Source organism: Emydura macquarii, unplaced genomic scaffold (assembly GCF_026122565.2).
Source record: "Emydura macquarii macquarii isolate MOO-44397 ecotype Brisbane River unplaced genomic scaffold, CSIRO-AGI_Emac_v2 contig_2994, whole genome shotgun sequence".
Lineage (NCBI taxonomy): Eukaryota > Metazoa > Chordata > Testudines > Chelidae > Emydura > Emydura macquarii.
This window is the reverse complement of record NW_027133131.1, coordinates 805,452-832,481: the sequence shown is the minus strand read 5'-3', so window position 1 is coordinate 832,481 and position 27,030 is coordinate 805,452. Positions and strand designations below refer to the sequence as shown.

Sequence of the window (27,030 nt, the reverse complement as noted above, 5' to 3'; positions counted from 1 at the left end):
TTAGCCTACAGCTCAATGGGATTAAGCCAGCTCAATCCATACTGGGGCGGGAGGGAATTTATCCCACCTGCCAGGCTAGAAATCTGACTTGCTGGGGCAAAGCCAGTTCGAGGGACTAGCAGGCATCCTCCTGGGACAGCGTTGCTCACCTCCCGGTGGGGGGCTGCGGAGGTGGAGGGTGTATGGATTTGTCTCTGACCCTCTCTTGCTGCTGTCTCGGGTGCACTGCCAGCACCAGCTGGGGTGTAGCACCACTGGGAAAGGTGCTCTCAAGGAACACCCCGGAGCTGGTAATTCAGCAGAGCGGCAGTTCTCAGCCTGGGTCCGTGAGCATGTTTCAGGGGGTGCCTAAATAAACCAGAGAGCAGGGCTGGCGTTAGACTTGCTAGGGCCCAGGGCAGAAAGCCGAAGCTCAAGCAGCTTAGCTTCCTGGGGCCCCCTGTGGTGTGGGGCCCTGGGCAATTGCCCTGCTTTCCCCTAATGCCGGCCCTGGCTTTCAAGCTACTGGCTATGCAGAAAGCCAGTTGTCCTGGCACAGGCTGGTCATGGAGTTTTTATAGCATGTTGGGGGGGAGGGACTCAGAAAGGAAAAGGTGGAGATCGCCCTGTTCTGTTACTGCACTGAGAGTGCTGCCTCCCGGCGGCTGTAACTGTGCTTGGTGAAGAGCCCCCCAGCACTTGGTGTAGCTATGGACTGGTGTAGCTGCGTTCCCGTTGGAGGTGTTACAGCCTGTCTCCTTATGTGACCTCTGCAGTTTGAACTGGGTATGAGACCATCCTGCCTCCATCTGTTGCACTGTGCTGCTCCCCAGCGGTGGCTGCATATCCACTACAGATGTGAAGTGACTCTGGGGTCCTGTACATTAGCTAACGTGTGATTCTGTCTTGTCAGGATGACCTGTATCAAGTGAGATGAATGGGAGTCCTCTCTTGCAGAGCCGCGGGGAGCTGTGCTGAGCTGTCTGCAGAGCACACTCTGACCTGGTTGCTGTGTCTTTGCACCTCTCGAGCTCATAGGATATTTAATTCAGCAAAGCAGCAAATGGGAATTGCAGCAGCCCGCAAAGCACTGCAGGACCAGGACTCCCTGGGTTCTGTTTTCAGATGTAGGAAGGCCATGTGGTCTAGGGGTGAGAGCAAGGTGACTGGCAGAATTCCTGGGTTCAGTTCCCAGCTCTGGGAGGTGAGTGGGGTCTAGTGGTTGGAGCTGGGGACAGGGAGTCAGGACTTCCGGGTTGTAGTGTCAGCTGTAAGAGGGGAGGGGGGTAGTCCCAGAAGGGGAATTGGAGCTCCTGGGTTGTATCAGCTCTGCCACTGGCGATGTGACCCTGGGAGGGTCAGTTGGCTTCTCTGCACCGCTCTGTGTGACATGGGGCTAAGCCTGGAGCTGGGAAGTTTAATGTCCATGAAGCTCTTGGCTGCCCTGGGTGGAAGATGCTAGTGAAAAGAGCTCTAAGCATAGCTGCTGTGCTCTGGTCTAGTCATAAACGCTGAGCTCCTGGCAACCACTTTCAGTTTAATTTAAACAATAGCATTCCATGAAATCTCTGACAGATAAGGACCTAAATAACATGGGGGAGGGGACAAAAATTCACCCCATTCTGGAATGTTCCTGGTTGTTTCCTTCCTCTGTTACAAACTTGAAAGAGCCCTTGGAGCTGCCTGGCACCAAGGACACAGACGGGCTTCCGGCCTGGGCGTGGCTCCCAGCGTGGCAGGGCTGGGGGAATGGCCCGGTACCTTACGTTGCCAACGCCAGCGCGAGGGGGCACCCTCAGCAGCCACATCCCGGCACGGTTTGTTCCTTACACGACGTGAACCGTCTCCGAGGCCAAAGTTACAAAAATGATGAATTCGTCTAGAGGCCCCAGCCCAGCGCAGCTGCCTCCTCTGGCCGAGCATCCAACTCCCCACGAGTGCAACTCTCTGGCCTTTTTCTGCCCAGGTTTTGTCAGTCCCAGTTATTTCCGGCTCTGGGGCAGCAGGCGCATTTTGTGCGCGCTGGAGCAGCTGTTCCAGCAGCACCTGGCGAGCGGGCACTGGCAGGGACTCAAGTCCATGGAGTTCATACAATAAAGTGCTAGTTCTGGGCACCGGTGCAGGGGACTGGGTGGAGGTAACAGAGCGTGGGGGGACTGGAAAGGGCCCCAAAGGGATTCTGGGTAACAAAGGACTGGGGTCCTGGCAGGGCCCTGGGGAGTTCTAGGGAACGGGCTGAGCAGGGCCCGGGGGTGGGTTCTGGGTAACAGGCTATGGGGGTGGGCAGGCCAGGGGCTGAGTTCTGGGGGTGGGCGGGCAGGGCGCGGGAGCGTGGCGGCCCCGGGTTTTAGTGGGGTACAGCTGAGCGCTTGCAGGCAGTTGGAGGCTGCCTGTGTCGTCTCCTCCCTGCAGAGCGAGCTGGCTGCTCTCTAACCTGCCCCTCGTTGAAAGGCCCTTTCAGAGCAGGGCAGCCCCCAAACAAAGACAGGGCCCGTGTGTCTGCAGGTGCCCTGGGCCAGCGGTCACACTGGGAGCCCCCTATGACTTCTTCCCTTTGCACTTTGTCGTCTTCTTCTCCTCTGCCTCAGCCGCTTTCTTCTTCTCCTTCAGCTCCTTGTACTTCCACTGGGGCAGCTCCAGCCTGTGCCGGTTCTTCTTGGAACGTGGCGGCATCTCCTTCCTGCAGGCTGGGGGCGAGCAGGACTTGATCAGTTTGATTTTGGGGATGTGGCCCCCGGGGAAGACACTGTTCCTGCGCAGCAGCCACAGGGGGAGGAAGCTCATCATGCCAGTGGTGCTCTGGTACGGGACCAGGAGGCGGGTCTCTGGAACAGCCTGGCCATTGCAGGAGGATGAGCCAGGCTCAGACTTGGCATCGGGATCTGGCGTGTACTCCTTGAGGATCTCCGGCACCGAGAGCCTCAGCTTGCCCACCTCTGGGGGGCTCCCAGGACAGATGGTTTGGCAGGCAGTGGCCACAAAGGGGCTGGCCAGGCATGTGGTCATCCTGACCATGTGGTCCATCACTCCGTCCTCCTCAGGGTCATGGGGGAAGTTGATGCTGAATGTGGAGCAGATCTTCTCCAACAGCCTCTCCCCCCTGGATTTAGTGACCAACGCCTTGGCCACCAGCTCAGGCAAAGCTGGCCACTCGGGCAGGTAGTGGTCACTGAACTGCTCGGCTCGGGGGCGCTGCAGGATCTTCCGGATCTGCACCATGGTCTCAAAGCGCCCAGTCAGACCTGCCCACTCCCGGGCCGTCTTCCTCCGGACAGGATCTACCGCCGTGAGGTCAGCTCCTGAGAACACAGGGGTAAAGAAAGGGCCTGTTATAAAAATGGACCCCTGGGGCACATGTTGGCGAATGGCTTGGGTTGGAAGCCAAGAGCAGGATTGTTCCAAACTTCCTCGTTGCAGGTTTCATGGACGGGAAAAGGCTTTTAGGACAAAATTGAACCTTTGTGTGAAAAATCTTCACCGTACTGAAGCGGGGCAGTGTGACCTAGTGGATGGTGCGCTGAACTGGGACTCAGGAGATCTGGGAGCTACTCCCAGCCTGGCCTGATGAGTGATCATGAGCAAGTTGCTGCACCTCTCTGCCTCAGTTTCCCCATCTGTGAGATGAGGATAATGATACAGAGCTGCTCAGGAAAGCACTTTGAGATCTATTGATGACGCATGGAAGGAGCACTAGATGGTTGCAGGGACCACGGAGCAACGTGCTGCTCAGAGCTATGTGCTGGATTCTAACTTCAGTCACTCGCATTCCCTGCTTCGAAAGAGCCCCCTGGGAAGAGGCTGAGGGCCCCATCTATGCAGCAGCTGAAGGTGTGGTTGCACCAAATGTAGATGTTCCCACGCTAGCTGTAATAATCCTGGCGCAGCACAGCCTGTGCACAGAACCAAGGACCTCGGCGGCTCAGCTTCCTTGCGGCTGGTACCCGAGCCAGCTACATTCAAGCGTGCTCTCTCGGTTAACTCTAGAAATAGCAGCTCTGACCTTCTCGCTCGGGCTGGAGCGCAGGCTCTGAGCCCCGCTATATTCAGTCTTTTCAGTGTCCAGGCTCCAGTCTGAGCCTGAACATCCACACGGCTATTTTTAGCTGATCCAGGCTCTGAGACTCGCTGCTGCAGGGTTTTGGGGTTTTTTTGCAGTGTAGACGTAACCTGAATAGCCAGTTGAGGTCATCCCTATACACCTCACCTTGGAATAACTGTGATGAGCTGTGTTGAAGTAAAAATCACAGGGTTTGTCTCCACTAAGGTTTGACTTGGCGGGGCGGTCCATGCGAAAACGCCTCCCTGCCGTGAAGACGTAGCCAAGGAAAAAAGTATATTTGACTCAAGTGAAAATCCTAGGGAAGACACGGCAGTTGTCATTTTAAAATGTGTTAGCCAACCAGAATAACTGCTGTGTGGGGTGAGCTCACATGTTCAAATCACAACAGCCTCATCTTTGCTAGGATGTTTAAATGAGTCAAAAATCGCTTTTTTCCTAAGCTAGGTCCTGGCCTAGCAATTCCCCACGACACCTGAGAAAGCAACACACCTGCCATGAGCAGCGCTGTGACACACTCGTTCCGCCCCTGCACTGCCGCCTTCATCAGCGCTGTCAGACCCCGGATGTCCCTCTTCTCGATCTCCAGCATGGGGTAGTAGTTCAGGAGATAGTTAACTATCCTGATGTGTCCTTGACAGTCAGAGAGAGAGAAACTGCATTAGAATTTCCAAAGGTAACAAGAAATGACTATTTAGTGCCCACTCATTGAAGGCTGCATGCATTAGCAGTGTGACTAGGGCGTGTGTTTCGTGAGAGCACCAGTGCGGTGCTTACAGGGAAGTGAACCAGAGCAATTGTGTGTGTTGGACTTTTAAAAAAGTCAGGAAATTAAATGCAAAAAACTTAGTTAATGCATCAGCCCCTCTGTACAGGTAAAACAGGAAAGATTGCAAGCGTGCAGCTTCCTAAAATGCTGGGCACACAGCTGAGTGACACATAAGGGACACGTTTTCCTTCCATTTACTTTATTACGATCCTGCTTCTCTTCCCCAGTACCGTGGTGTCCATTGGGAGTAGCCATGAAGAAGTTAGGAGAATCAGGCCCTAAAAGTGCAACCGAACGGACCGCTACTCGGCTGGTGTCAATAACTGTAGTTTTACTCACGTCAGTGGAGCTCTGCTGATTTACACCAGTTCAGGATCTGGTCCGATATATATTTCTGTTGCTAAATAGCACCATACTGTCAGGGGTGCTGTGTGCCCAAGGGAATGTTGTAAGAACCTTAACTTTTGAATTAAATTACTTCATGTTTTAAAAACTGTGCTACTGTAATGGTCCCTGATTGCAGGTTCAGGCGTTCTGACTTCTATGAACATGTCAGCTGTAGTTTCTGTGTGGTTTTTGGTCCTCTGCTGGCGGGGAGGGTGAAGGAGTTGTTGCATTTTCTGTGTCCAGGCAAAATAAGCTGACCTGCCCGTGTAGAATAGCTGTGTTAGGCTGAACTCCTTAAAAAGGAGGCTGTTTTCCAGTCAATGCTGTTGAGCTACTTCTGATTATTTGTCATGGGCAACTAGTCTGGGGACCTGGTCTGTCCCTTAAAGAGAAAAACATGAGGGTGAGAGTGGGCTTCAAATTTGAAACTAGACATTGTTAATGCACCCATCACTGGGGTAGCTGAGAACATGCCTCTGTAATAATATCCCTGCAGCAGTGAGTTCCACAAGTTAACTGGACATTGCCTCTTTGACTGCCCTTTAATGTCAGTGAGTGCTCCAGGCCCCTGTACTCTGGACAGCTCCTGGGTGCAGCATTGGCACCAGCACATTGCAGCTCCTACCTGCTTGGGCAGCAATCATGAGCGCCGTGTTCCCGTCATTATCCTGGTGATTGATGTCTGTGTAGGGGCACTTGTTCAGCACGGTCACAATGTCCACGAAGCCCTTGAAGCAGGCCACCATGAGCCCATTCTGGGGAGGAGCGTTCAGATCCAGTGTGTCAATGAACTGGCGTCTTCCCCACCATACCTCTGCCCCTCCCTGCGCTTGCCCTTGCCTACCCTCTCCTGTGCTGCCGGAGTGCATGATGGGAAAATGGTTTCTAGCATGAGAGACGTTATTGCGCTGGGGTCTGCTGCTGAGAACCCACAGGCGTGTAGGGAAGGGTCACACCAGAAGCCTGTCTAGTCTGTTATTCCTGCCTGCGGGCGGTGCTGGATTGGTCTGTCTAGCCCCAGTATTCTACCTCCTGCCCCATCCTGCCATGCCTCCAGCAGGTGTAAAACCTTCTGCCCCTCCCACAACGCACCTGGCCAGGACATGAGGTTGGATCCAGCCTTAGCAGCTGCTGAGGTCCAAGGAGGGATGGAGGGAGGCCCTGTGGAGTGAGCTGGAGAGCAGGGGGAGCCGCTGGGACTGTCTGTGAGCAGTAGCCTCACTAGGAATCCCACCCTGGTCTCTGCTCCGTGGGCTGCGTGTCCCACCACCCGTCCATGGCGTGGCCGGCTGTCCTGGGAACACTCACCCTCCCGTTGATATCCAGCTCTGTGACCTCCTTCCGGGTCACCCCGTGCTCCAGCTTCTCCTGCAGCAGCGTGGCGTTGTTCCTGGCGCAGCACTGGTAGAAGCTGAGCTCCTCCCTGCCATCTGCGACCGGGGCAGGCTCATAGCAGGGGTAGACGGAGTCATCGGAGAGGATGCTGCTGATGTCAGAGAGCTCGGATTCCTCCTCTGACTCCTCCGACTCCTCGTAGTGCAGGTCTGGGTCCTCAGCATCCTGGCTCGTCTTCCAGGTCTGCAGCACGCTCTCCTCCACGGCTGTCATCTGGCATCCAGCCCATTCAGAGGCAGCGGGGCCTGGCGCAGCACCACATGCCCACCCTAATCCTGCAGCCTTCTGCCTGTGTGAGAAGGGGCCTGGCCGCCTCTGGGTGCCCTTCACGCCCGGGCGGTGACTCTGCAAGGCAAATCTAGGTCCGTGAGGCCAGGCCCAGATCCCCCACCTTTGCCAATGGCTTAGAGCCCTAGAAGATTCGGGTTGGAAGAGACCTCAGGGGTCAACTAGAGGGTTGCCTGGTGCCAGGGACTAGTCGCTCCGTGTTGAGGCTGAGGGAGCCCTTGGCCCGGCCTCAGGCCTCTTGCTTCTCTGGGCCGGCCACAGGGGCAGCTGGGATTGGCACGAAAGGCTGATCTCGGCACCCGGCTCCATTCGCCCTCAGCGCCAAAGTGGGATGGACTCCTCCCAATCACCGAGCAGCGCGGCGAGGCTGGGCCCGGGCCCAGAGCTGGCTGCGGAAGCCATCGGTGCACAGAGCAGCACCCACGCACCCAGCCTCTGGGCTACGGGAACCAAGCCGGGAGTCGCACACGTGCCATGGGGGTACCCGTGTGTTCCCCTCCCCAACTGCCATTGGCCTGGGTCTTAAGCCTTGTTCCTCCCCTCAGGGGCTGGGGAGGAGGCAGTGCCGCCTCGCCATGGCAGTGCCGCTGCCCCGGTGGCTGGGCCATTGCCGCACTGGCCAGCTTCCCTGCCCCCAGCACAAGGGCTTGTTCTTTGCACCCGAGCACCCTCGAGGCGTGTGGGAGTGCTGTACTCTGCCAGGGGCACACAGCCCCTCTGCTGCCCCACCTGTCCGGCTCTCCAGCTGAGTGAAGCATTGCTTTCAATTAACTGGGGGCGGAGGTAGAGCCTCTATTCCCCCACCCCCCACTCATCCCTACCCAAGAGAACATGGCAGCTGCAAAACCCCTTTCCTCAGACACAGCTGGGCTGAGTCCAGCACTGAAGGGGTAAATTAAATCCCCAGGTCCAGGTCTCCTGCCTGCTACCCACGAACACCCCCCTCCCAGCGTAAGGAGCCCCCTCTGGGCTCTGCCCATCCCCACGTAACACTAGTGTAATATGGTGACCCCATGAATGACTCCCCTGCCAGCAGAGACGAGTAGCGGTGGGGAGAAGAAGGCAGGGGGGACCCACAGAGCCCCGGCGGGGGGAGATTGCAGACAGGCGTAGGGAGTCTCTGAAGGAGAGGGGCCACAGGGCGTACGGGGGTGGGGTGGGCGGAGGGTGCGAGGAGTTTCTGGGGGGCAAGGAGCTCAGTCGACAGGCTACAAAGTGGACGACCCACGAGCCAAAGCAGGCGTCAGAGCAAATGAATGAGTGAGAAGAATGGCACTGCGTTGGGTGCCTGCTCCCGGTGCGCACCTGCACAATGCCCACTCACCCACAGCGCTCCCTGCCCCCAGCTGGGTGCCCCAGGAGGCCTGGCAGCTAGAGGGCTGCCACCCACCACGCCGACATTATCCGGGAGTGAGGACTAGCTTCCTGCCTACCTGACCGTTAGGGGGTCTCCTGCCCCTTCCCAGCTGCACCTGACGCCGGTCCCTGCTGCTCTGATCTGGTCCAGCAAAGCCTAGGAAATCCCTGGAAACGCCGAGCCAGGGTTTGCCTCTCGGCTCAGGGACAGGGGAAGCTCTTCTCGCCCTCCCAGGGCGTATGTGGGGATGCTCCGCTCTGCCATGCCTGTCCCTCAGCCGCTGGGTTTCATCGCTGCTCCAGCTGGGCGGAGGAGCTCTCGGAGACACTGAGGCATGTGGGAAACGTTCCCGTCTCCCCTGTCCCCGGGTTGTGATTTGGGCTCCCGAGTTGTGACAGCTGCCACGTTGCTGTGGGCTTAGCCAGGCAAGGCACCTTAATTAAACCGCTTCTTAAAATGGCCCTGAGCAGGATCAGGCAGGCATGTGCGGGATTTGGTGGCCTTAGCCAGAGAAGGGGGTGGCCGCTGCGCTCTCATTGTGTGGTTTACACTCGCCTCGCTCCGAGAGCAGGACGCTGTGATCCAGCTCAGGCTCTGGGGGTCCGACGGGGCGACCGCCTGGGGTGTGCAGCTCAGAGCCTTCTTTGCACGTGCCATTGCTGCAGCTTGCAGACGGCTGAGTAGCTGCACACGGGGTCACTTGCACGGGGAAGTATCTGATCTGCACAACTGCGTGTGAAAATTAACCCCCGGGTGCACGCGCATTTTCTGCATGTGCCAGCTCACCTGCTTTGGGCCACCCTGACAAAGGCACCTGGTGGGACTGACAAGAGCATCTCTGCTGGCCAGGCCCTGACTCCCGAAGAAGCTCGCCGTCTCCTCTCCCATCTTGCTCTTTAAAAAGGTTTTGTTTCCCAAATCAAGGGGACAGGGTGGCTTGTGGGGACCCAGCAGACGGAGGGTTTCCCCCTCAGTTGCTAGTTCAAATCCAGCTTGGGTCAATAGTGACTGGGAGCTGCTACCATCTCATGGCTAAGTGGGCCTCATGCGTGACATGAGTTTGCTGGGTCTCGGTCCTGACCCTAGCAGAGAGGTCTCTCCGTTGTTCAAGCCACTGTCCCATTGGGTGCTAGTGGGTCCCTTTGCTGGTGGCATTGGAGGTGAAGCTAAAGGGGGAGTGGGCCTGGGAGACGAGTCTCACCACAGCAGGGCAGGGCGTGGGCAGCTATTGCTGCTGCTGACTGTGCTGCATGGTCTCACAGCCGTGGCCCCTTCCTCCCCTGAGCCTTCGGCTGGGTGCGTCCCCATGGGGAGTGCACAGAGGTGAGTTCTGCGTGCGCAAAAGGAGCCAGGTTGCAAGTCCCGGGGTCTCCTATGCATCCACGGGCCGGGCCCCCACCCGGCTGGGAGAGGAAGGGGCCCCCGGCCCTTGGCCATTTAATACCACCGGTAAGAGTGGCCACCAGCCCTGCTCCTAGCTCCTGTGATTGGGCGGGAAGGTCCACTTGCTACTGCACTGGGCAGGCTGAGGAGACCAGAGGCCAACGCTCTGGCTCTCACAGACGTCCCTGAGCTGCCCAGTGTCTGTTGCCCACCTGGAGCAGCAGGAGCCCCCTGCAGTCGTAGGTAATGCTGCAGTGACTGGCTGGGCTGCTGTAAGCTGCCTGCATCCCGGGCAGCAGCCTGTCCTGGTGGTGATGTAGGCCCCTGTGTCCTGCTGCCACGTGCTGCCCTCTGGCCATTATCTAACCTTCCCCAGCCCTCTTATCACAAGACAAGGCCCGGAGCGGCTTTATGGCTTACAGGGTTATCGCAGGGAGCCGTGTGTGATAATCTGTCCCTGCTCAGGCAGGAGAGCTGAGCAGGTTACGTCACAGCAGGGATCTTGGGATGCCGAGCCCTGCCTCACCACAGGTGCACTGGCTTATTATAGCACCAGACTTACATTCTGCATCACCTGCCCCCGCTGGGAGCTCTGCAGGGCCCAGACCCCGTGGGGAGAGTGGCCAGGGCCTGGAGGGTTTGCCTGTCCATGCAGCACTGGACATTGCACAGCTGCAGTCTGGACCCTGCTGGCGAGCAAGGCAGGCCGGCCTGGTGGTCGGGTGCCAGGCGGGGACTCAGGAAATGTGAGTTCAAGTCTCAGCGCCGTCACTGACTCCCTGCGTGGTCTTTGCATCTCGGCTCCTGCTGCCCGTACGCGGGGGGGGGGGGGGGGAAGAACTCTTCCTGCCTTGGTCTCTTCTGTTTGGATTGCAAACTCTTCCACTTCCCATGTGTTCGGCCTGCGCCTACCGTGCTGGTGCGCAGCCTGGCGCCTCTGCCACGTGCGCCCGAACCGAGGATGGGGACAATAATGCTCCATCATGGCCCAAAGAGAAGCAGGCCTTCTCCTGCTCCTGTTTTGTTGTGTGGTACCCACAGCGGCCGCAAGAGGGTGCCACCGGACAGGGACAGAGCTGGGCTGCCATAGGCCTGGCTTCCTTCCCTCCACATGCAAGAAGAGACCCTTGGAAGGCGGCTGGGCCCTGCCCTGCCCTGTTCCAGCATCTCTTGTTTGCTGCAGATACAAACATGAAGGGCCTGGGACCATTTGCCGCCTGGTTACAACAGAACAGTAGCTGGCTCCTCGTCTGCCCCCAGGGCCGACAGTGCTGGGAAGCTGAGCGGTTAGTGCTGGAGGTCCGAGCCCTCCCCATGCTTCAATCGATCTTGGAGGCTGATGGAGGCGGCTCAGAGACACCGGCTCTTCTCCTGGTGCAGCCAGCCACACATCTTGGTCTCTGCCAGGAATCTCCAAAGGGAGCCTCTTTGGCTGGAGAAGCTGATTTCAGATGCTGCTGCAGTTCCTGCTGTGGGGGAGGGGGACTCTTTCCTCTGGTGCCTTTTGTCTGCACTGGGGCATATGGAGAAGTCATTCGCCTTGGGCCCCTTGTTCTCTCGTCGCCCCACACACAGGCGGTGGGGGTGGGTTGTGATTTGTATTGTCCTGCCGTCGCTGGTGCTGTAAAAACGCAGCCGCTGCCCCGCAAATCTCACCAGCAGCTCAGTGAAGAGGGGGCAGAGGTCTCGTGGCCATGGGTGGCCCGTGATGCGATGACTCTGGGGGTCTTGGTCCAGGCCCTCCTAGTGCACGGGTCTCCATGTCGCAGTTTGGAGAGAAACCAGGGGCTGAGCAGGGCCTGGAGACCGAGCTCCCCTCCCGCCCTGAGCGGGCCTCGGCCCACGCCTGGGACATGACGGCAGGACAGCGAGGGGACCTGGAGAGAGCCACGAGTAACCCCCCTGCTGACATGCGAGGTTCAGCTGTAGCAGGGCACTGATCCTCACGCTGGGCTGTGGGATGGGGCCTTCGTTAGCTGGGTAGAGGGGGAGCACCCGAGCCTGCGCCAGCAACTTGCATGTGTCAAATAAATAAGAGCCAGCCATGGCAGATGTCACAGCAGCCTCTAGGTAGCGCCAATCGCTGCCACGTGAGAGCAGCACCGTTATTGAGCCTTTGTATTCCCCTCCTACTGTGCCAGGCGCTGTACAAACGCGGAACAAGCAGATGGTCCCTGCCCCCAGGAGCTGAGAAGGAGGCCAAACAAAGAGCCATGGTATCAAAGTTCTAGACAGTCTAACCTCACTGCACATTGGGGTTCGCACCGGTGTTGCTCCCCGATTGCGGCTCCTGGCCTTAGTGCAGCCCCCAGACTGCATTGCACCGGCGTGACTTTCCCGGCAACTGCCCAGGGAGCTGCACTAGAGCAAGCCAGGCCTCTGCTTTACACAGCCATGCAGACATCCTTAGCCTGGCTGGCGTTTGGAGCAGGTGAGATGGGGGCAGGCTGCAGCTGGGCAACGGGATGGTTATTAGGGACCATTTCCTCTGATCCTCGGCATTTGAAACAAAGCTCAGCACTGACCTCACAGTCCCTGAGGAGCAGGAGGGCGTCATCGCTGAGAGGCTGAGGCACAATGAGGCGCTGGCAGTGGTCAGTGGTGCATCCCGGACCCCGGCTCCCAGCTCTGTGCTCTGACCGTGGCCTCTGCGACCGCTGCTCTCTTTCACGCCATATGGGAAGGACCCTGGGTGGCAGCTTGCTCCATTCCCAGCTTCCCCCTTAAAGAGCCGGGATTCCTGCTGGACTGTGGGCATGACCCTGGCGCGGTAGCTCATGCCCTCACTAACTGCAGGCGGGTCATTCCCCTGCCGGGCAGCGAGCAGCAGCTTCCACAAGCCGGGCCGGGGGCCGGGCCAGGACACCCTGGGTGTAAAGAGGAGCAGCCTTGCGGAACCTGCGTTCTAATCTCCTAACTGAGCATGACGGACAATGTGGCAGCTACCCAGCAACCGGGGCCTTGACTGGCAGCTTGGCCAGCTCAGTCCCCCTCTGCCCCCGCCACCGCGCCCCCACACCCTGCACTGCGCGCAGAGTTCCTGTGTGGGAAGGGGCCGCCCGGTAAAGTGCTCTCGGGCTGTGATTCGCTGCATCAGTAACTCCGCTGGCAAGGCTGGCCCGTTGGGGAAGTGACGGCCTGGGGCCGGGAGGGCAGGTCCCCCCTGCACTGTTCTCGTTCTGTGCGGGGAGCAGCGTCAGCGCAGTGGGTTTACAGCTGGAGTTTAGAACTGGAAGAGGAGTTTAGAGCCAGGCTGCAGGCTGCTCTGTTCCGTGTCTGTCCAGCACCTAGCACAATGCTGTGCCCTTGCTACCCGTGTCGACCCTGCAGAAGGAGCTCAGGTGCCAGGCCTGGCGACCCAGCTCCTTCTGCCAGCTCGCAGCACACAGCCCGGGAGAGTTCATGGGACAACAGCAGCCCTGTTTAAAGGGTGGGGTGTGTGGGACGGGGGGGTGGAAAAGCAAGGGAGGGGCCCCGCTGCTGCCATGGTTGCTGCAGTTCCAGCTAAGCAGGGTCTCAGGGCATGTCGCAGAGGTGGGCAGGGTGCTACCAATCCTGCCAAGGGTTCCTCGGTCACCATGAGCCCTCCTGCCTCAGGACACAAGTCATGCACTGATGGCCAGGCCTCGGGGACGCCACCCGTGTGGGCAAGTTGTTCCAGAATTGCCCCCTCTCCTCAAGCAGCTGCCATTGGCAGGCTACAGAGGGACCCGGGTGTGACCATTCCTGGGGGCTTCTCTAGTTTATAGAGAGGGAAACTGAGGCACAGAGCAGGATCAGTGACTTGACCAGGATCCTATATTGAATGCCCAGCTGAGCTGGGAATAGGACCTAGGCTCCTGACCCCCCACGAACCTGCTCTCCCCACTGGACTGGGCTGGCCAGAGGGAGTCTTGCTTCGAGCTGAGCAGTGTCTCACTCCCCAGACGGACCCCGCATGCACTAAATCACGCCTGACGGGCTGGCGCTCCCGAGACGTGGAGAGGGGCTGAGCAGCTTTTGCAATAAAGCCCTGATCTTTCACCTCCTGGCCAGGGTCTGACGGGAAGTCCCGAGCCTGGTGGTCTCACCCAGGGCAGTCGGCCCACGCTGCTCGGTCATCTCCATCACAAACCAGGCGTAATAACTCAGCACGGGGGGACGTGGGGAGCCATTGATTTAGATCCCAGGCCAGGCTCCCTAACCCCGGCCCTGCGCACGCCAGGTCAGGGCTGGGTCAGCCGTGCACCTGGCTGCGAATAAGGACTGTGGGCTCCCAGCCGCGGAGCTGCAGGGACAGGCTGCGCCCCACCAGCGTCAGGAGGTCCCCGCGGCGACACATGGCATTAGTGGGTCAGTCCCAGACTGTCTGGGGACCGCAGTTCTCCACCATTCCCTGGGTGCCTTGCTCCCCCACCCCATTTCCAAGTGCCCCCTGCAGGGATTTCCTTCGCAGGCTGGGTAATTCCTAGGGGGGCTGTGGTCCCAGAGGGGGATGGGAGAAAGGTCCAGCACTAACCATCCCAGCTCCACAAAAAGCAGCCTGGGTTGGGTCCGTGGTGCTGGGGGCGGGTCACTAGGGAGGCACTTATTTTTCCTTTCTCTCTTCGACCTGCTTCCTGGGGGATCCTCCTACCTGTGAAATGCATGCAGGCCCCTGTGACGCCTCCCTGCGATGGCCCCCCGCATCTTAAAGCAGCTTCAAACCAGGGTCCTCCCCCGATCTGTGGGAGACTGGGAGGCTCTAACCCCTCCCAGGCACACAGAGAGCCAGAGACGTTTCAGGAGGCTAGGGTAGGCTGAGCACAGGCATGCTCATTGCAGGAGTGGGCCTGTTTCCTGGGCATCCTGGCGAGAGCTGCTGCTGGTGCAGGCGTTGCATGCGGCGCGCCCTTTCCTGGGCGCCATGGGGGGAGCTGGATCGTTCTCTGGCAGAGGCTGTGGGAGAGCCGTATGGATGAGGCAAAGACGGTGTCATGTGGCTGGTAGGCAGGGGCTGTAATTGCTGCCCTGCCACTGACTCTCTGTGTGACACGGGCCAGTCCAGTCCCCTCCCCTCCCCGTGCCTCAGTTTCCCCATCTCTGATGTTTCTAGAGCTGGTTTGAAAATGGGGTTTCTTTCCCCACAGAAACTTTCAACTTTTTATTGGAAAACGGAAAGCTCCTGCCCTGGCACGACTCTGACTAGAATAACCCCCCCTCGACCGACGGGCTGACAGCGCGTGCCCGGAGCCTGGCTCCAGCCGGGAGTCACCCAGCCAGCCGCTCCTGTCTCCGGGAGGGGGGGCAGGCTCTGGGGGCAGGGCTGAGGAGCGCAGCAGCCGTGCGGCTCAGTGAGGCTTCGAGCCAGGAGGAGCGCCCGGCGGGACTAACAGATTTATGGGGCTAGGGAGTGGAGCACGGTGGTCTCTATGCCTGACACAATCAATGAGCCCCGGAGCGGCGGAGAGCCGATGTCGCCCAGACAGTGGCTCTTTGTGGAGCACAGAACCTCTCGACTCGTCCCTCCGCAGGGACGGGAACAGGAGGGTGGGGTTCAGCCCAGCAGCCGGCCGGACAAGCTCACATTGTCCTCCCCGCACCCCGCCTGCCGCTGGTCACCTCCCGCTGGCCGAGCTCTGGGAGACCAGGCCATGGGGCGGTCACGGCCCCTAGTGATGTGGCCCTCTCCTTTCAGGGCATCTGGCTGTCCCATACGGCCCCGGCTTGGGGTCACTTGGCCTCCCCTCCAGGTGTGGCCCACTGTGATTTGTGGAAGAGGGGCGTTCCCCAGCCAGACAGCAGGACGCAGGGATAAAGGCTGAGGGCCCCCGGGCAGGGTGGGCCCATCTGTGGACTGGGGTGATTAATAGCTTGGGGTGCAAGTGTCTGGCGGGATGCAACCTGCCTGCCCTGTAACCCCGTGCACAGAGCAGCCTCCCAGGGCCTGCTGGCCTGGCTCTGCCTCCGGGACCCTGTGCTCACAGTCCCTCCTGCAGCCGGGACCTGCTGGCCCAGGAGCCCTGGATTCCCTTCCTAGCTCTGCTGCTCGCCCTGGGAGTCTGCCTGGGCCGTGGCTCCTGTAACCCAGCCGCCAGGGGCTGGTGGGAGTAATTCGCTAGGACTGTGGTGGGCACCGGGTAGCAGCCCTTGGGCTTCCCAGCTGAGCAGCGGGCAGAAGGCTGCACCCTTAGCTGGCACAATGGCAGCCTCTCATGCTGCTCCCAGAAAACCAGTGACCAAGGCTCTGCCTTCCCGAGTGCCATCTGCCCGCACACGGCCCATCGGCGATCCCCACCGACAGCCGTCTCTTGGGGCGCCCGCTCACTGCACTCCGGGCTGGGCCTGCAGGCAGGTGGCTGGGCTGTGGGCGAAGACGTGGCTATTTCAGGAAGCCTGCCAGGAAACCCACGGCTTTGAAGAGCCAATTGCTGAAGGGGAACGGCTCCTTTCCCTGCACCCCCCACAGCCCGACAGAGCTCGGTGCCTGCTCCCAGTTGACTGATGGAAAGTCCCCGAGATCCAGAACAAGACTGGGGGAGCGGGGCATGCGGAGGAATGCCAGGCTCTGAAGAAGAGACGAGGCCGGCAGGACAATGGAGTCAGAACATTTGTCACACTCTGCCCATCACCTTCCTGGCACTGCGGTGCTGCAGGGCGGGACGCTGCCTTCCTCCAGGACTTGGGGTGGCTGCAGTAACCCCCTTTGTTGCATCCCAGGCCTCCTGGGGCCCCTCAGGGGGTTTCCTTCTTCGTACTGAACCTGGCTGGGTTACCTCGGATGTCTTGGAGCAGGGCTGGTGACAAGCATGGAGAGACAGCGCGGCCCAGTGGGTGGAGTACTGCTCTGCCAGTCAGCAGTTCTATCCTGACTCTGCCCTGGGTCCGCTGGGGGACCTTGGCCAAATCACTTCCCCAGCCTGCGCTGTTGTTTCCCTGCCACCCTCTGCCTGTCCCGCGTCCTTAGATTGTCAGCAGTTCAGGACAGGATCTGGCCGTGTACAGCACCGTGCAGCGGCGCACTCTGCAATGCTGATGATTAATAAGACCTTTGCTCGTGCTGCAGAGCGGCTTCGGATGAGGCTCAGCCATCTCATCTGCTGGCTTTCGTGAGCAATGTCCCTTCTGCCATTGTGGGAGCCACACAGCTCTGGGAGAATGAGCTGGATTCCCTCCTGCTGCAGCAGGGTCGTTAGCGAGGGGCTCGTTAGCTGCTAATGTCTGACACTGCTCTGGTGCAACCCCTTAGTGCAGATGTGTTGCACGAATGCAATTTACTTAATTTGAAAATCCAGCACAGACAAGGCCAATGCTCCTGCTGCAAGCTGAAACTCTGCCCGCGGGTCACTCCACGGACAGCGATGGCTTAGGGATGCGTGAATATAGGAGAATCTAGGGCTGTTTCAAAGCTGCAGGACGTGTAAGGAGCTCGGTGGGACGCTTGGCTCCTAAGGCAGGTTTGTAGTGCTGGTGCTTAGGGGAAATGCCCCAGCAATGAAAGGGGAGGCTGAATGAAGTGGGGTTTGCGTATGACATTTTCTCTACTATCCCCATGAACTAGTTGGCACCAGAACCTTTCAACTGTGTGTGTCAGTGTGTTTAATTTGTGTTACTGTTGTGCCTAGTGCCCCCACCTGAGCTCAGGATCCCTTGGGGGCAGGCTCTGCACAGACACACAGTGAGTGAGAGCCGGTCTCTGCCCCAAAGAGCTCACCGTCCTCGTATAGCAGAGGGAGAAACGGTGGGAGAGGAAACTGAGGCACAGACAGGCTAAGTGACTCACTCACAGGCAGAGTAAAAACAGAACCCACATCCCCAGCACCCTGCTCACCACTGTCTGGGAATCTGTGCAGGTGATTCGTGGTTAACAACACCCAGCCAATCCCTGGCCCTCTGTTCTCCCCAGCAGATTTGGCATTAAATTACCACACCATCAATTAATGCCTTATTCCAACCTCGCTAGCGTTACAGGGCTAATGGGGGGTTGGTCCAGGTTTAACCTAAGTCCTGTGGCTGTGAAGGTCGTGGCTGATGCAGGGACGGCTTGGGCTATGAGTCAAGTCTGCAGAGCTTTATTGATTTGATACCGTTAATCAGAGATTCTGGTTACAGCCGCCACTGGTGCGCTGTGCAGGCTGCTTTGGCAGCTGCCTGTGTGTGGAAAACAGATCCCAGAATACAGCAGCAGAGCTTCTCTTGGGTGCAGTTCTCAACAGAAAAAGGCTTTCTACCAGCTCAGCAATCGACACTTGTATAGTAGCACAGCCATGGCCCTTGGAGGAGCAGCAGCCCTTGCTGCAACAGAACTTCCTGGGCAACAGTGGGGACAGAACTTGGGCCTTCCTGTTCCAAAACCACAGGCCCCTTCTCCCATTTAATTAAATGAGAGTCTTCATTATTAACTGCTGGCAGTATAGAGTCTAGAACACACAGCCGAGCTGTTCTGATTCTGCCCCCTGCTCATCAGTTACAATATTAAACCTTCTGAGGACCCCAGGATAGCACCCAGAAGCACCATCCTCCTCAGGGCTTGGCTGCACTTAGAAATGAATTTGGATTAAGGTAGGGTGTGAATTTAAAGTGGAATAAAACCAACGAAAGTCCCGTGGCACTTTAAAGACCAACACATTTCTGTGGGCATACATTTTCATGGGCTGCAAAACTTATACCTGCAGAAATGTATTAGTCTTTAAGGGGCTCCAGGACTCTCGTTGTTTTGGCTGTACACAGACTAACAAACACAGCTACCCCCCTGGAACTTCTCAACGTGGAATAAGATTCCAAAGGAGATTAAACTAATTCAGAATAATACTTTTAGCCTGGAATAGGAGCATCTACACCAGGAGTTAAGCAGGAATAGTTCATTAGGCTTTGGAATAGCTATTCCCGAATAACTCCGCCTGTAGACAAGGTCTTCCTATTGACCAGCAATAGCAGGGAAAACCAGTGGGCACATAACATCCTTAGGTTCCTTTGAAAAGAACAACCTAAGGGCTTGTCTACATGGAGAATTGCACCAGACTGAGGGAAACTTAATCTGGTTTAGGGTTGGTCTCTGCTGGAAGTTTACATTAGCATAGCCACTTCTCGGGGAGTGACAAATCCATGCCCCAACCCTTGGTGTAGACAGCGACAGGACCAGATGCCCTCTGTCAGCCTAGCCGCCACCTCTCAGGGAGATGGATTAATTACAGAACAGGAGAAACCCTCCCGGCACTGCGTGAGTGTCTACACTGATCTGCCACTGTAGCATTTCAAATGTAGACGTAGCCTTGAAATGGGTGCAGCCTGCCACGCGGATGCCAGGCGTTTGGTGTAAGCTGGGCTTATGGCTGTTTCAGTTAAGTCGATTAGGAACAGGTTTGAGCTAAACCAAAATGAGCCACTCTTAGACTGAAATAACACTGTCCATGCAGGCGATTGCTGCGATTTAACGAAACGGGTTTGGTTACACTGCTTTAACTAACGCTGGCAAGGCTGTGCGTAGGCAAGGCTCTCTGTGCCAGTGAGCGGACTGGCCAATGTGCAGGTCATGACCTGGCTGGCGCAGATGTCGTGGCAATGTTACTGGGGGCAGAATTTTTAGTGGGACGTTAGTTTTCTAGTGGCTCTAGTGATGCTGGCCTGAGGGCCGTAACATGCAAGGTGTTGAGCATTTGGCAATGTATTTGTGATAAAGCCAGGCCAGAGGGCCTCAAAAGGGCATACCAGGGCCAGAGTGTGAGCACTAGAAGGCCAAAAACCCTTTTTCCTGCAAGCAGGGGAGAGATGATTGCAGGGCAATTAGAGACACCTGGACCCAATGAAGGGCTAGTCCAGGTGTACTTAAACCCTGCCTTCCCTAAAGGCAGGGGGAGAAGCATAGGAGGAGGAAGCTGCCAGCAGGCTGGTAGCAGCTGGAGGAGAATGAAAGGTTTTGATTTAACAAGTTTTGTCCAAAAAATTGGGAGGAAAAAACCCCAATATAAGCAAATTGCTGATGTATGTTCTCATTTCCTGCCAAAAGCCGTTTCTGTTGTTGTTGTTTGTTGTCCAAACCCATTGTCGATTAATAACTTTTGCCCAGCCCTATTTCATTCCCTTCGCTGTGCCTTGTCTGAGAGCACGATGCTCAGTCGCTTGGAACGGGGCAGGCATTTTGGGATCCTCTGAGGCCTCCGTTAGCCAGTTTCGGCACCATTTTGCTCCAGTCATGTTTCTGATACACACTGAAAGTTGCACCATAGACACAATCCCCCCCGCCTCTCCAAACAACCGCTGGTCAGGTGATTAATGTTGTATATTGACGAGTCAAAATACGGCGAGGATTGCTTTAAAATATTCCTCTTTTCCTTAAACTAAAGAGTTTCCAAGGAGTAACTGATCAAAGCAGCTGTTTGAGAACTCGCTTTGCACTGGTGGAAAAGACTGCCTAAGGTGCAGGACGTTGGAAAATCAGGCCTATGGGGCTTTCAGGCAGGATCTGATCTGCAAGATTTTGTCTAGACCAGGATAAATGGTGTGGTGTTAGAATGGGCTAATTAAGACTGTTGATAAATCTAGTGTATGCAAGGCATGCTTTCTTGAACACATGTTCACTGGACAAATTAAAACTGAGGATTACATTGACCAGCTAACATGTTAAAATTACAAGCCACCTTGTCTAAACAAAGGCATGTTAACATGTATTTGTCAGGATTTTAACTAACAGAGCTTGTTTCCCAGAGAAGAGGAGTCTCTCCTGACTTACATGAATATAGGAGCAGAATCAGGTCCCAAGGTTTTCAAAAAGTCTTTCAGATTTGTTTGGTTTTTGGTTTTTAGTTACATTTTATTTTTAGACCAAATCAAATAATGGTTCGAGAATGAAGCAGGAGGAAGGAAATTCTCCAAGGCAGAGGTTTGCCCCCTGGGAATGGTGTGCAGGACTGGGGCCTTGGATTTTTAGAGTCAAACCGGCTCGGCACATTGTCACAATGGAGCTTCTGGGAGCTAAGTTCTTTGGGGAAATCGGTCATTAATTAGCAAACCAAAAATGAGGATAGCTGTGCAGAGCCAGAGAAAGGTTTCTGTGAATGTTATGCCAAATGTTAATAACTGGAAGGTAGGAGCAGAGCAGAGGAGGGTATTTTAACCACTATCATTTCCATCCTGACACTGGTCTTTTTAATTTATAATCTTAGGGTTTAAAAAAAATAGAACCAAAGAGAGAGATGTTTCTGATTAAATTGTAGCTGGCCAGCACCGAAGCTCAGAGATCAATTTCAATTTCTGTTTTGGGGGGTGAAGGGGGTGGGGGGAAGAGGAAATTAGACTTGCTAATTCCAGAGCCATAGTTCTACGTAAAGAGAGGTGGTGCCATCGCAGGTCCCATGTGTGTGGGGAGTAATTTAGGGAAGCTGTGCAAGACCTCTGTGAAATGTGGAAGGGGAGGAAACTGCCCCTGCGATAATTGTATTGCTGGTGGCGCAGATGGTGCCAGCTCTGGATACTTGCTATAAAGAAGATGGATCGCGGTGTGTGGAGGGAGGCAATCGGGGCTGCTCTGTCGCTTTCGTTATGGGCATTATCCATCAGGCCCTTTACAAGACAGCAGGAGCTAGGACAATAAGGAATTGCTGGGCAGGTAACCGCCGACAATCCAGCATGCCCGTCCCCTCGGGTTTATTTCCGGACCACCTGCCTGTCTGTCAGCGTATCCTTTGCTGTCCTTGCGTCTCCGTGAAAACGTCTCCTAAACTCATGGATGCACTCTGCCTTGCTGGCCTTCCCTTGGCAAATTAATCCACATCTTTACTGCTGGGAGGAGAAGGGTTCTCCCAGACACCGCCATTTATTCCAGGTTTGCTTAATGCAGCTGCTGGATTTTTAAAAAAACTGTTTATCCTGATTCCTTTCTGGTTCCTGACTAGCCCCGTATGGATCCACCACCAAAATCCACTCACATCACCCAGCTCATTCTGTAGGCCTCTGTTTTTGAAGATGCTTAGTGATTTTTAGTGTCACGGTTGTTGAGTGCACAGTTGATACCTTAAAGGGTGATATTCAGAGGGTGACTGCCCAGAAAATTGGCTCCTTCACGAACCAAACAGACCAAGAAAAATCCATCTTGTGAAATTCCCCCGTGCTCCATTTGAAACCATTAAATCTCCATAGAGAACCAAGACCTCATGATTTTAAAGCCAATACCATGATTTTTTGGGGGTCTGTCTCATGATTTTTGAGTGCTTGGGATTGACCACACTGGGTGCGTAATCATTATATACATCCAAGTACATAACATTACGTACACAGTAGCCTAGAAAGTGGTGTGTGCGTGTAAGGTTTGTAATACACATGCACATTTAATCAGGAAAGCCCGTGCATCACTGGAATGCGGCCACCTCTCATGTGGAGTGTAGCAGCCTGTGCACGGCACACAGTAATGCTGCACAGCTGCAGAGTAACTGGGGAATGCAATGATAGCTCCTCCCTCTGAACCTGCCGGGAGACCATCGGCAGCCAGAACTGAGTCGCAAAAACCAAAGGTCTTTACGTCCCTTGTCTCATACCTTACATACATGTTCAAGAAACGGAGAACAGGAGGCTCCTCCTCTCCGGGTGAACAGGCTGCATAGTCAGACGCAGGGGCCAGAAGAAACCCAACAGCACTATCCTAAAAGAAGAGTTGGGTCTCTCGCTACGTAAAGAAATGTCCAGTTGTCTGACTGCAGCTGAGAACTAGAACGAGAACAGGGCACTATTGGGGACCACGTTGGCCTCAGTGGTAGGCTTGGGACAGAACCTGCCTGGCTGGGGAGGATGTGCCCGAATCCAAGGTAAGGGGTGCTGACTAGGAACCCCGAGAGAAAGCAGGAGCTGGAGGCCTGATGATCCACGGAACATGCCAATCCCGGCTGAACGTGATGAATAGGAAGTTGCTAATGCTGCTCCCCAGCTGGGCTGGTGAGTGCTAGTGAAGGCGAGAGAAAGCTTTGGGCTATTTATCATCTTTCATCGGCCTCCTCTGCCTCTGAGACAACAGGGCTTCGTAAACATCCAGCCGCCACAGCCAGGCTGCACTCGTTAACCCTTCCTGGCAGCACTTGGGGATCTCTCGATCACTGCTGCAGCAGTGGGGGGCATTTTTCCCTCCCCCCCTTTCTGTGGAATGAAGCTCCATTGGAGTTGCTGACCCAGCTGTGGATCCTGCCTGTTGCTACTGGGTTTATTTTTAAATGCACGGGAGGTGCTTGTGCTGCAGCACTGGGTGTATAAAGCCTTTGATAGAGATCATCTTGCAGGGCCATTTTCCAGGAGACCCTTGTTACTGTGGGTGGCAACAGACTTCTTGTCCTCCAAGGCAAACTGCTGCCTTTTGATTGAAGGGAAGAAAGCAGAATTCAGGTTAACCTGGATGCAAACAACCCTACAGGAATGCAAGAGCTTTGCTAAGATTTCTTCTCCTGATTCATGCTCTCCAAAACTCCCTCTAGTGTCCTCATGTGTGCACGGCATGTGCTCACTCCTGCTCTACTCTTGGTGGCTGACATTCATCCCCATGCAAAGGACCCAGCAAAAAGGGGCTCTGTAAGTTCCTCAAGGCCTGTGCTTCGCTGAAGTGATGGACAGACCTGGCACTGAGTCTGTACATTTCATTCTGGGTAGCCTGGGAGATGACAAACCATTTTAAAATGTGGGTTGGGAGCGAAGGGAAAGCTGGGTTGGAACGCACAACGTGCAAACCTGTCTTGTCCTAAACTGTATCCTGTCTGCGTCTATCTCTGTATATCTGGGGGGCATGAAACCCCAACCGGACACAGCCTGTTATTGCTGGGGAACGCCAGCCACTCTCTTTCTGGTCACTTCCCAGTGCAGATAACAGTGCGGACAGATGCTGGAGGTTGGAACTATGTGTCCTATTGGCATAAATGGCTGGTCTAGTCCATAGAGTTCTGCTGATTTGCACTCTCTGTGAATCTGGATCACAAAATATAAATGTATGCACAAACTGAGCAATCCTCTGGCTTCTCGCTGCCTGGACTCAGGGTTGCACATGAGCTTGGTATTAGATTTGGTGAGAGGCTCTAGACCTGGTTGCAAATGAACGCTGAGAAATGTTATGAATAATTATTATTTATTAGCTGTATCATGGCAGCACCCCAGATGTTGCTGCCGTGCGGGCACAGAACACAAAGAGGCCCCTGCCCCAAGGAACTTCCAATCTAAGTGTACAACAAGAGACAGCAGGTGGATACAGACAGACAGACAGACGGGGGAGCGCAGGGAAAGAGTGAGAGAATACTGCGCAGCCTGATAGACCATGGGCTCAGCACAGCAGCTGCTCAACCCCTGTCAAGTGTTTTGTAGGTGTCATGGCAGAGGCGAGTTTTAAGGAGGTTTTTAAATGGATTAAGACGTAGCTTTGCCGATGTTTACAGGGAGCACATCCCTTCCCCGGGAGACACGGCAAATGTCACAAGTGGGCTGGCATCACTGGGCCATCAGAGGTGGGAGTCCACAACTCAAGGGTGCATGAGAATACAAACTTGTGAAATGAAAAGGTGATATTTCACGGTGTTGGAAGAAGCCGGCAGAGGCGGCAGGGGAAAGTTGAGAAATGCAGCTAATCCACCCAAAAAATTAAAAAGAGTCTAAACGCAGACAGCAAAACTGCTTCTGACCCAGCCACGTACAGAACATTCTCCCCGGAATGGAAGACATCACTGATCCTACCCCCTTGCAGAAACACTTCAGTATTAGATTTTGCAAAATATTGCACGCGTGTTTGGAAGGTTAATAAACACAAGACGTTCCAGCACGGGAACCTGAAATCACACCACATTAACCACGGGCCAGCTCCAGGTCCGACTACCAGGCTGAAATAAAATCTTCACCGGCATGATACACTCATGATCTCCTGACCCGCAAAAGCTGCGCTCCTCAAGGGTGAGTGGTCATTCATTTTTAGTCTCCTGATTAGCATGGCGGTCTGCAGAGCTCTCTGAGCAGAAGGGGAGATAGCAAGGCCTCACAGAGTGCATTCTTCTTCTTGCTGAAGAGTTTTCTGTCAGGTTGGTGTCTGGCCGAAAGGAACCATCCATATCATTCCAGTTGTTGTGCTTCACTCTTATCACCTGTAGGGCTCAAAGCGTCAAGCAAAGAAAGTCAATACCATTACAACCATTGTACAGATGTGGAAACTGAGGCCTGGAGAGGGGAAGTGACTGGTCCAAGGTCACCATGGGCGCCTGTCTCAGAGATAGGAATAAAATTCCCAGGTGTCCTGACTCCCAGCCCAGTGCATGTGTCACCTCTCATTCCAGGATCTCAGAAAGATTCAGGAGCATCACAAATTCCCTTGGAGAGGTGGGTGTTGTTCCTGTCTTAGAGAAAGGAAGGAGCAGAATGGCTACATGCTTTGTCTAACGCCTGCAGGACTCATCAGTGCCAGGCCTGGACCTCCAGACCCAGGACTCCTGACTCTGACCACTAGACTATACCGCCTCCCCGCCACCAGCTGGGTGGGGCACTTTTCTCCCTTGTGCCCCAAGGGCAGGTGAAGGCTGGTTCCCCAGGCCTGGAATGAGCCTTAGTTCAGGGTGGAGCTTTATCATTCAGCAGCAGTTGCATGCTGGTGAAAGCAGCAGCCCTGGAGTCTGGAGCCCTCTCTCTACGGACCCCTGGGTACCTGTGTGCTGTAGGGCTATGGACCTGTGTGCACAGGTACCTGTGTGCTGCAGGCCGGTGCAGACAGGGAACAGAGGCACAGAGCGACTCAGTGACTCACCCAGAGTCTGCAGCAGAGCCCAGAACTGAACGCTGGTCTGCTGCCCACTAAGCTCTCCTGCGTGTTCTCCCCGGGAAGATTACCAGCGTCAGGGTGCGTGGCAGGGACTCAGCTCAGGGAGATCAGTCTCTGCTGAGGCTGCTAACAAGGGGCCAGTCTGTACCAGCTGGGAGAGGACCTTGATGTGCCAGCTGGCTTCTCCTCCAGAGCTCCTTGAAATCAGCGAGAGGCAGGAGCTCGGTGGATAGTGGGGTGCTGATCCAAACTGTAACCCTGCATGTGATGGAAGCCACGTCAGCGCCCCTCGTCCCATCACCCCTTGTGTGAGGCCTCCCCGCCTTTCGATCGGGCCCTGGTGTTCAGCTTCTCGCTGCTGACCTCAACCCAGGGCTTTGCAGGGCAGGCTCAGTTACACCCTTAATCCCGGCTGTGTTTATTCAGGCAGAGCGATGAGGAAAATATCCCACGACTTACAAGAGCTGACGGAAATTCACACACGTTCTGTTTTCATGGATGTCTCCCCCTTCCCAAGCTGTGAAGTTGCGGTGGCCAGAGTAATCCTCTGATATTAACAGGAGAAAGAAAACAGCGGCTCAGCGGTTAAAGGACACCAGCCACGCTTGCGAGGGGGAATTCTGCTCTCCGTTATGCATTCGGGATGTGCCTTGAAGGCTTGAGCTTCCCAGCCAGAGATTCTGAGGGATGGGGGTGCTGGGCTCTGCACAGCCTGTTGGAACCAGACACAGGATAAGCCAAGCTCCTATGGTGTGATCACGGCACCCCACAGACATGGGCATGGGCAACCCAATTGTTTGCCCTCTAATTTAATTGACTGCCCTGGCTGTGCTTATAGAAAAAATAAAAGGGACCCAAACCAGACTTCTCCTTCTGAACCCCCTGATCTGTTATGCTGCTGCCTTGTGCCCTCATCTACTGGCGCATCAGAACGGTGGTGTCCACACCTGCTCTGCGCTGCGGCAAAGGCTTGCCCAGGGAGCAGGGCAGCATTTACACAGGCTGCAGCGCTTCTCCGCGTCGTCCTGCTTTGACAGCATACGGGGCTTGAAGACGGGAGGGAAAAGCTCAAAATGAAGAATATTTCCAACGCACTTTTTTCCAATTAATTTGTTTTGTTTCGGTCAGCTTGGTCCTGTAGCGGGGTTTTAAAAGCACTTCTTTCTAATTCAAGGGATTTCTAATTCTAGCGTTTTCAGGGGGTTAAATTTGTTTTGACAATTTCATGCTGCGGAAACAAAGGGTTGTTAACAATGAACAAGAATGGGGTTAAAGATGTCAAAAAGCAGCAACCTTGTCTGAAAAAAATGGTTTAAATAGGAATTTGGATTCAGAAAAAAAATTGTGCACAAGAACTCTGCGCCGGCCCAATGTTGATCCAGGTGGGACAGACCCTGCTGTCACTTACACCGGTTTACCCTGTGTGCCATTTTCCTCTACCAGAGCTGGGCTCACAGCTGGTTTATCTGCATCAGATGTGTTCACTGCTCTGCCTGTTTCCTCCAAGGAAGGTATTTTATAGACGGTGGCATCTAGTGGCTGAAAAGTTTAATACGGTTTAAAATCCATTACACTGTGTATCTCCATTGGCTGAAGTGGAGTGACTCCTGGTTTACACCAGTGCCAAAACAGGCTCTGGCCCACACCGCAGGAGCAAACCATGTTGCATAAAACTTTCCATGTTGTCCTTGGAA

The 27,030-nt window shown here is 55.5% G+C and overlaps 1 protein-coding gene across 1 annotated transcript; it reads right to left on the bottom strand.

The window, feature by feature from the left end:
* Positions 1–2,517: 2,517 nt before the first annotated feature.
* On the bottom strand, positions 2,518–6,800 carry ANKRD33 (ankyrin repeat domain 33). The gene is made up of 4 exons (XM_067529568.1): positions 6,501–6,800; positions 5,818–5,947; positions 4,529–4,669; positions 2,518–3,278 (listed from the first exon to the last, which is right to left on the bottom strand). Exons 1-4 carry the CDS (start codon positions 6,798–6,800, stop codon positions 2,518–2,520), a joined length of 1,332 nt encoding a protein of 443 aa, XP_067385669.1.
* Positions 6,801–27,030: the final 20,230 nt, after the last annotated feature.

What these genes read in the sequence shown, in the direction of transcription:
- ANKRD33 (XM_067529568.1), bottom strand. Translation starts at nt 6,800, where the DNA reads ATGACAGCCGTGGAGGAGAGCGTGCTGCAGACCTGGAAGACGAGCCAG. An exon ending in AGCTGGATATCAACGGGAGG is followed by an intron (nt 5,948 to 6,500) that starts GTGAGTGTTCCC and finishes GCTCCTCCCCAG; the next exon opens with AATGGGCTCATGGTGGCCTG. An exon ending in CATGATTGCTGCCCAAGCAG is followed by an intron (nt 4,670 to 5,817) that starts GTAGGAGCTGCA and finishes CTGACTGTCAAG; the next exon opens with GACACATCAGGATAGTTAAC.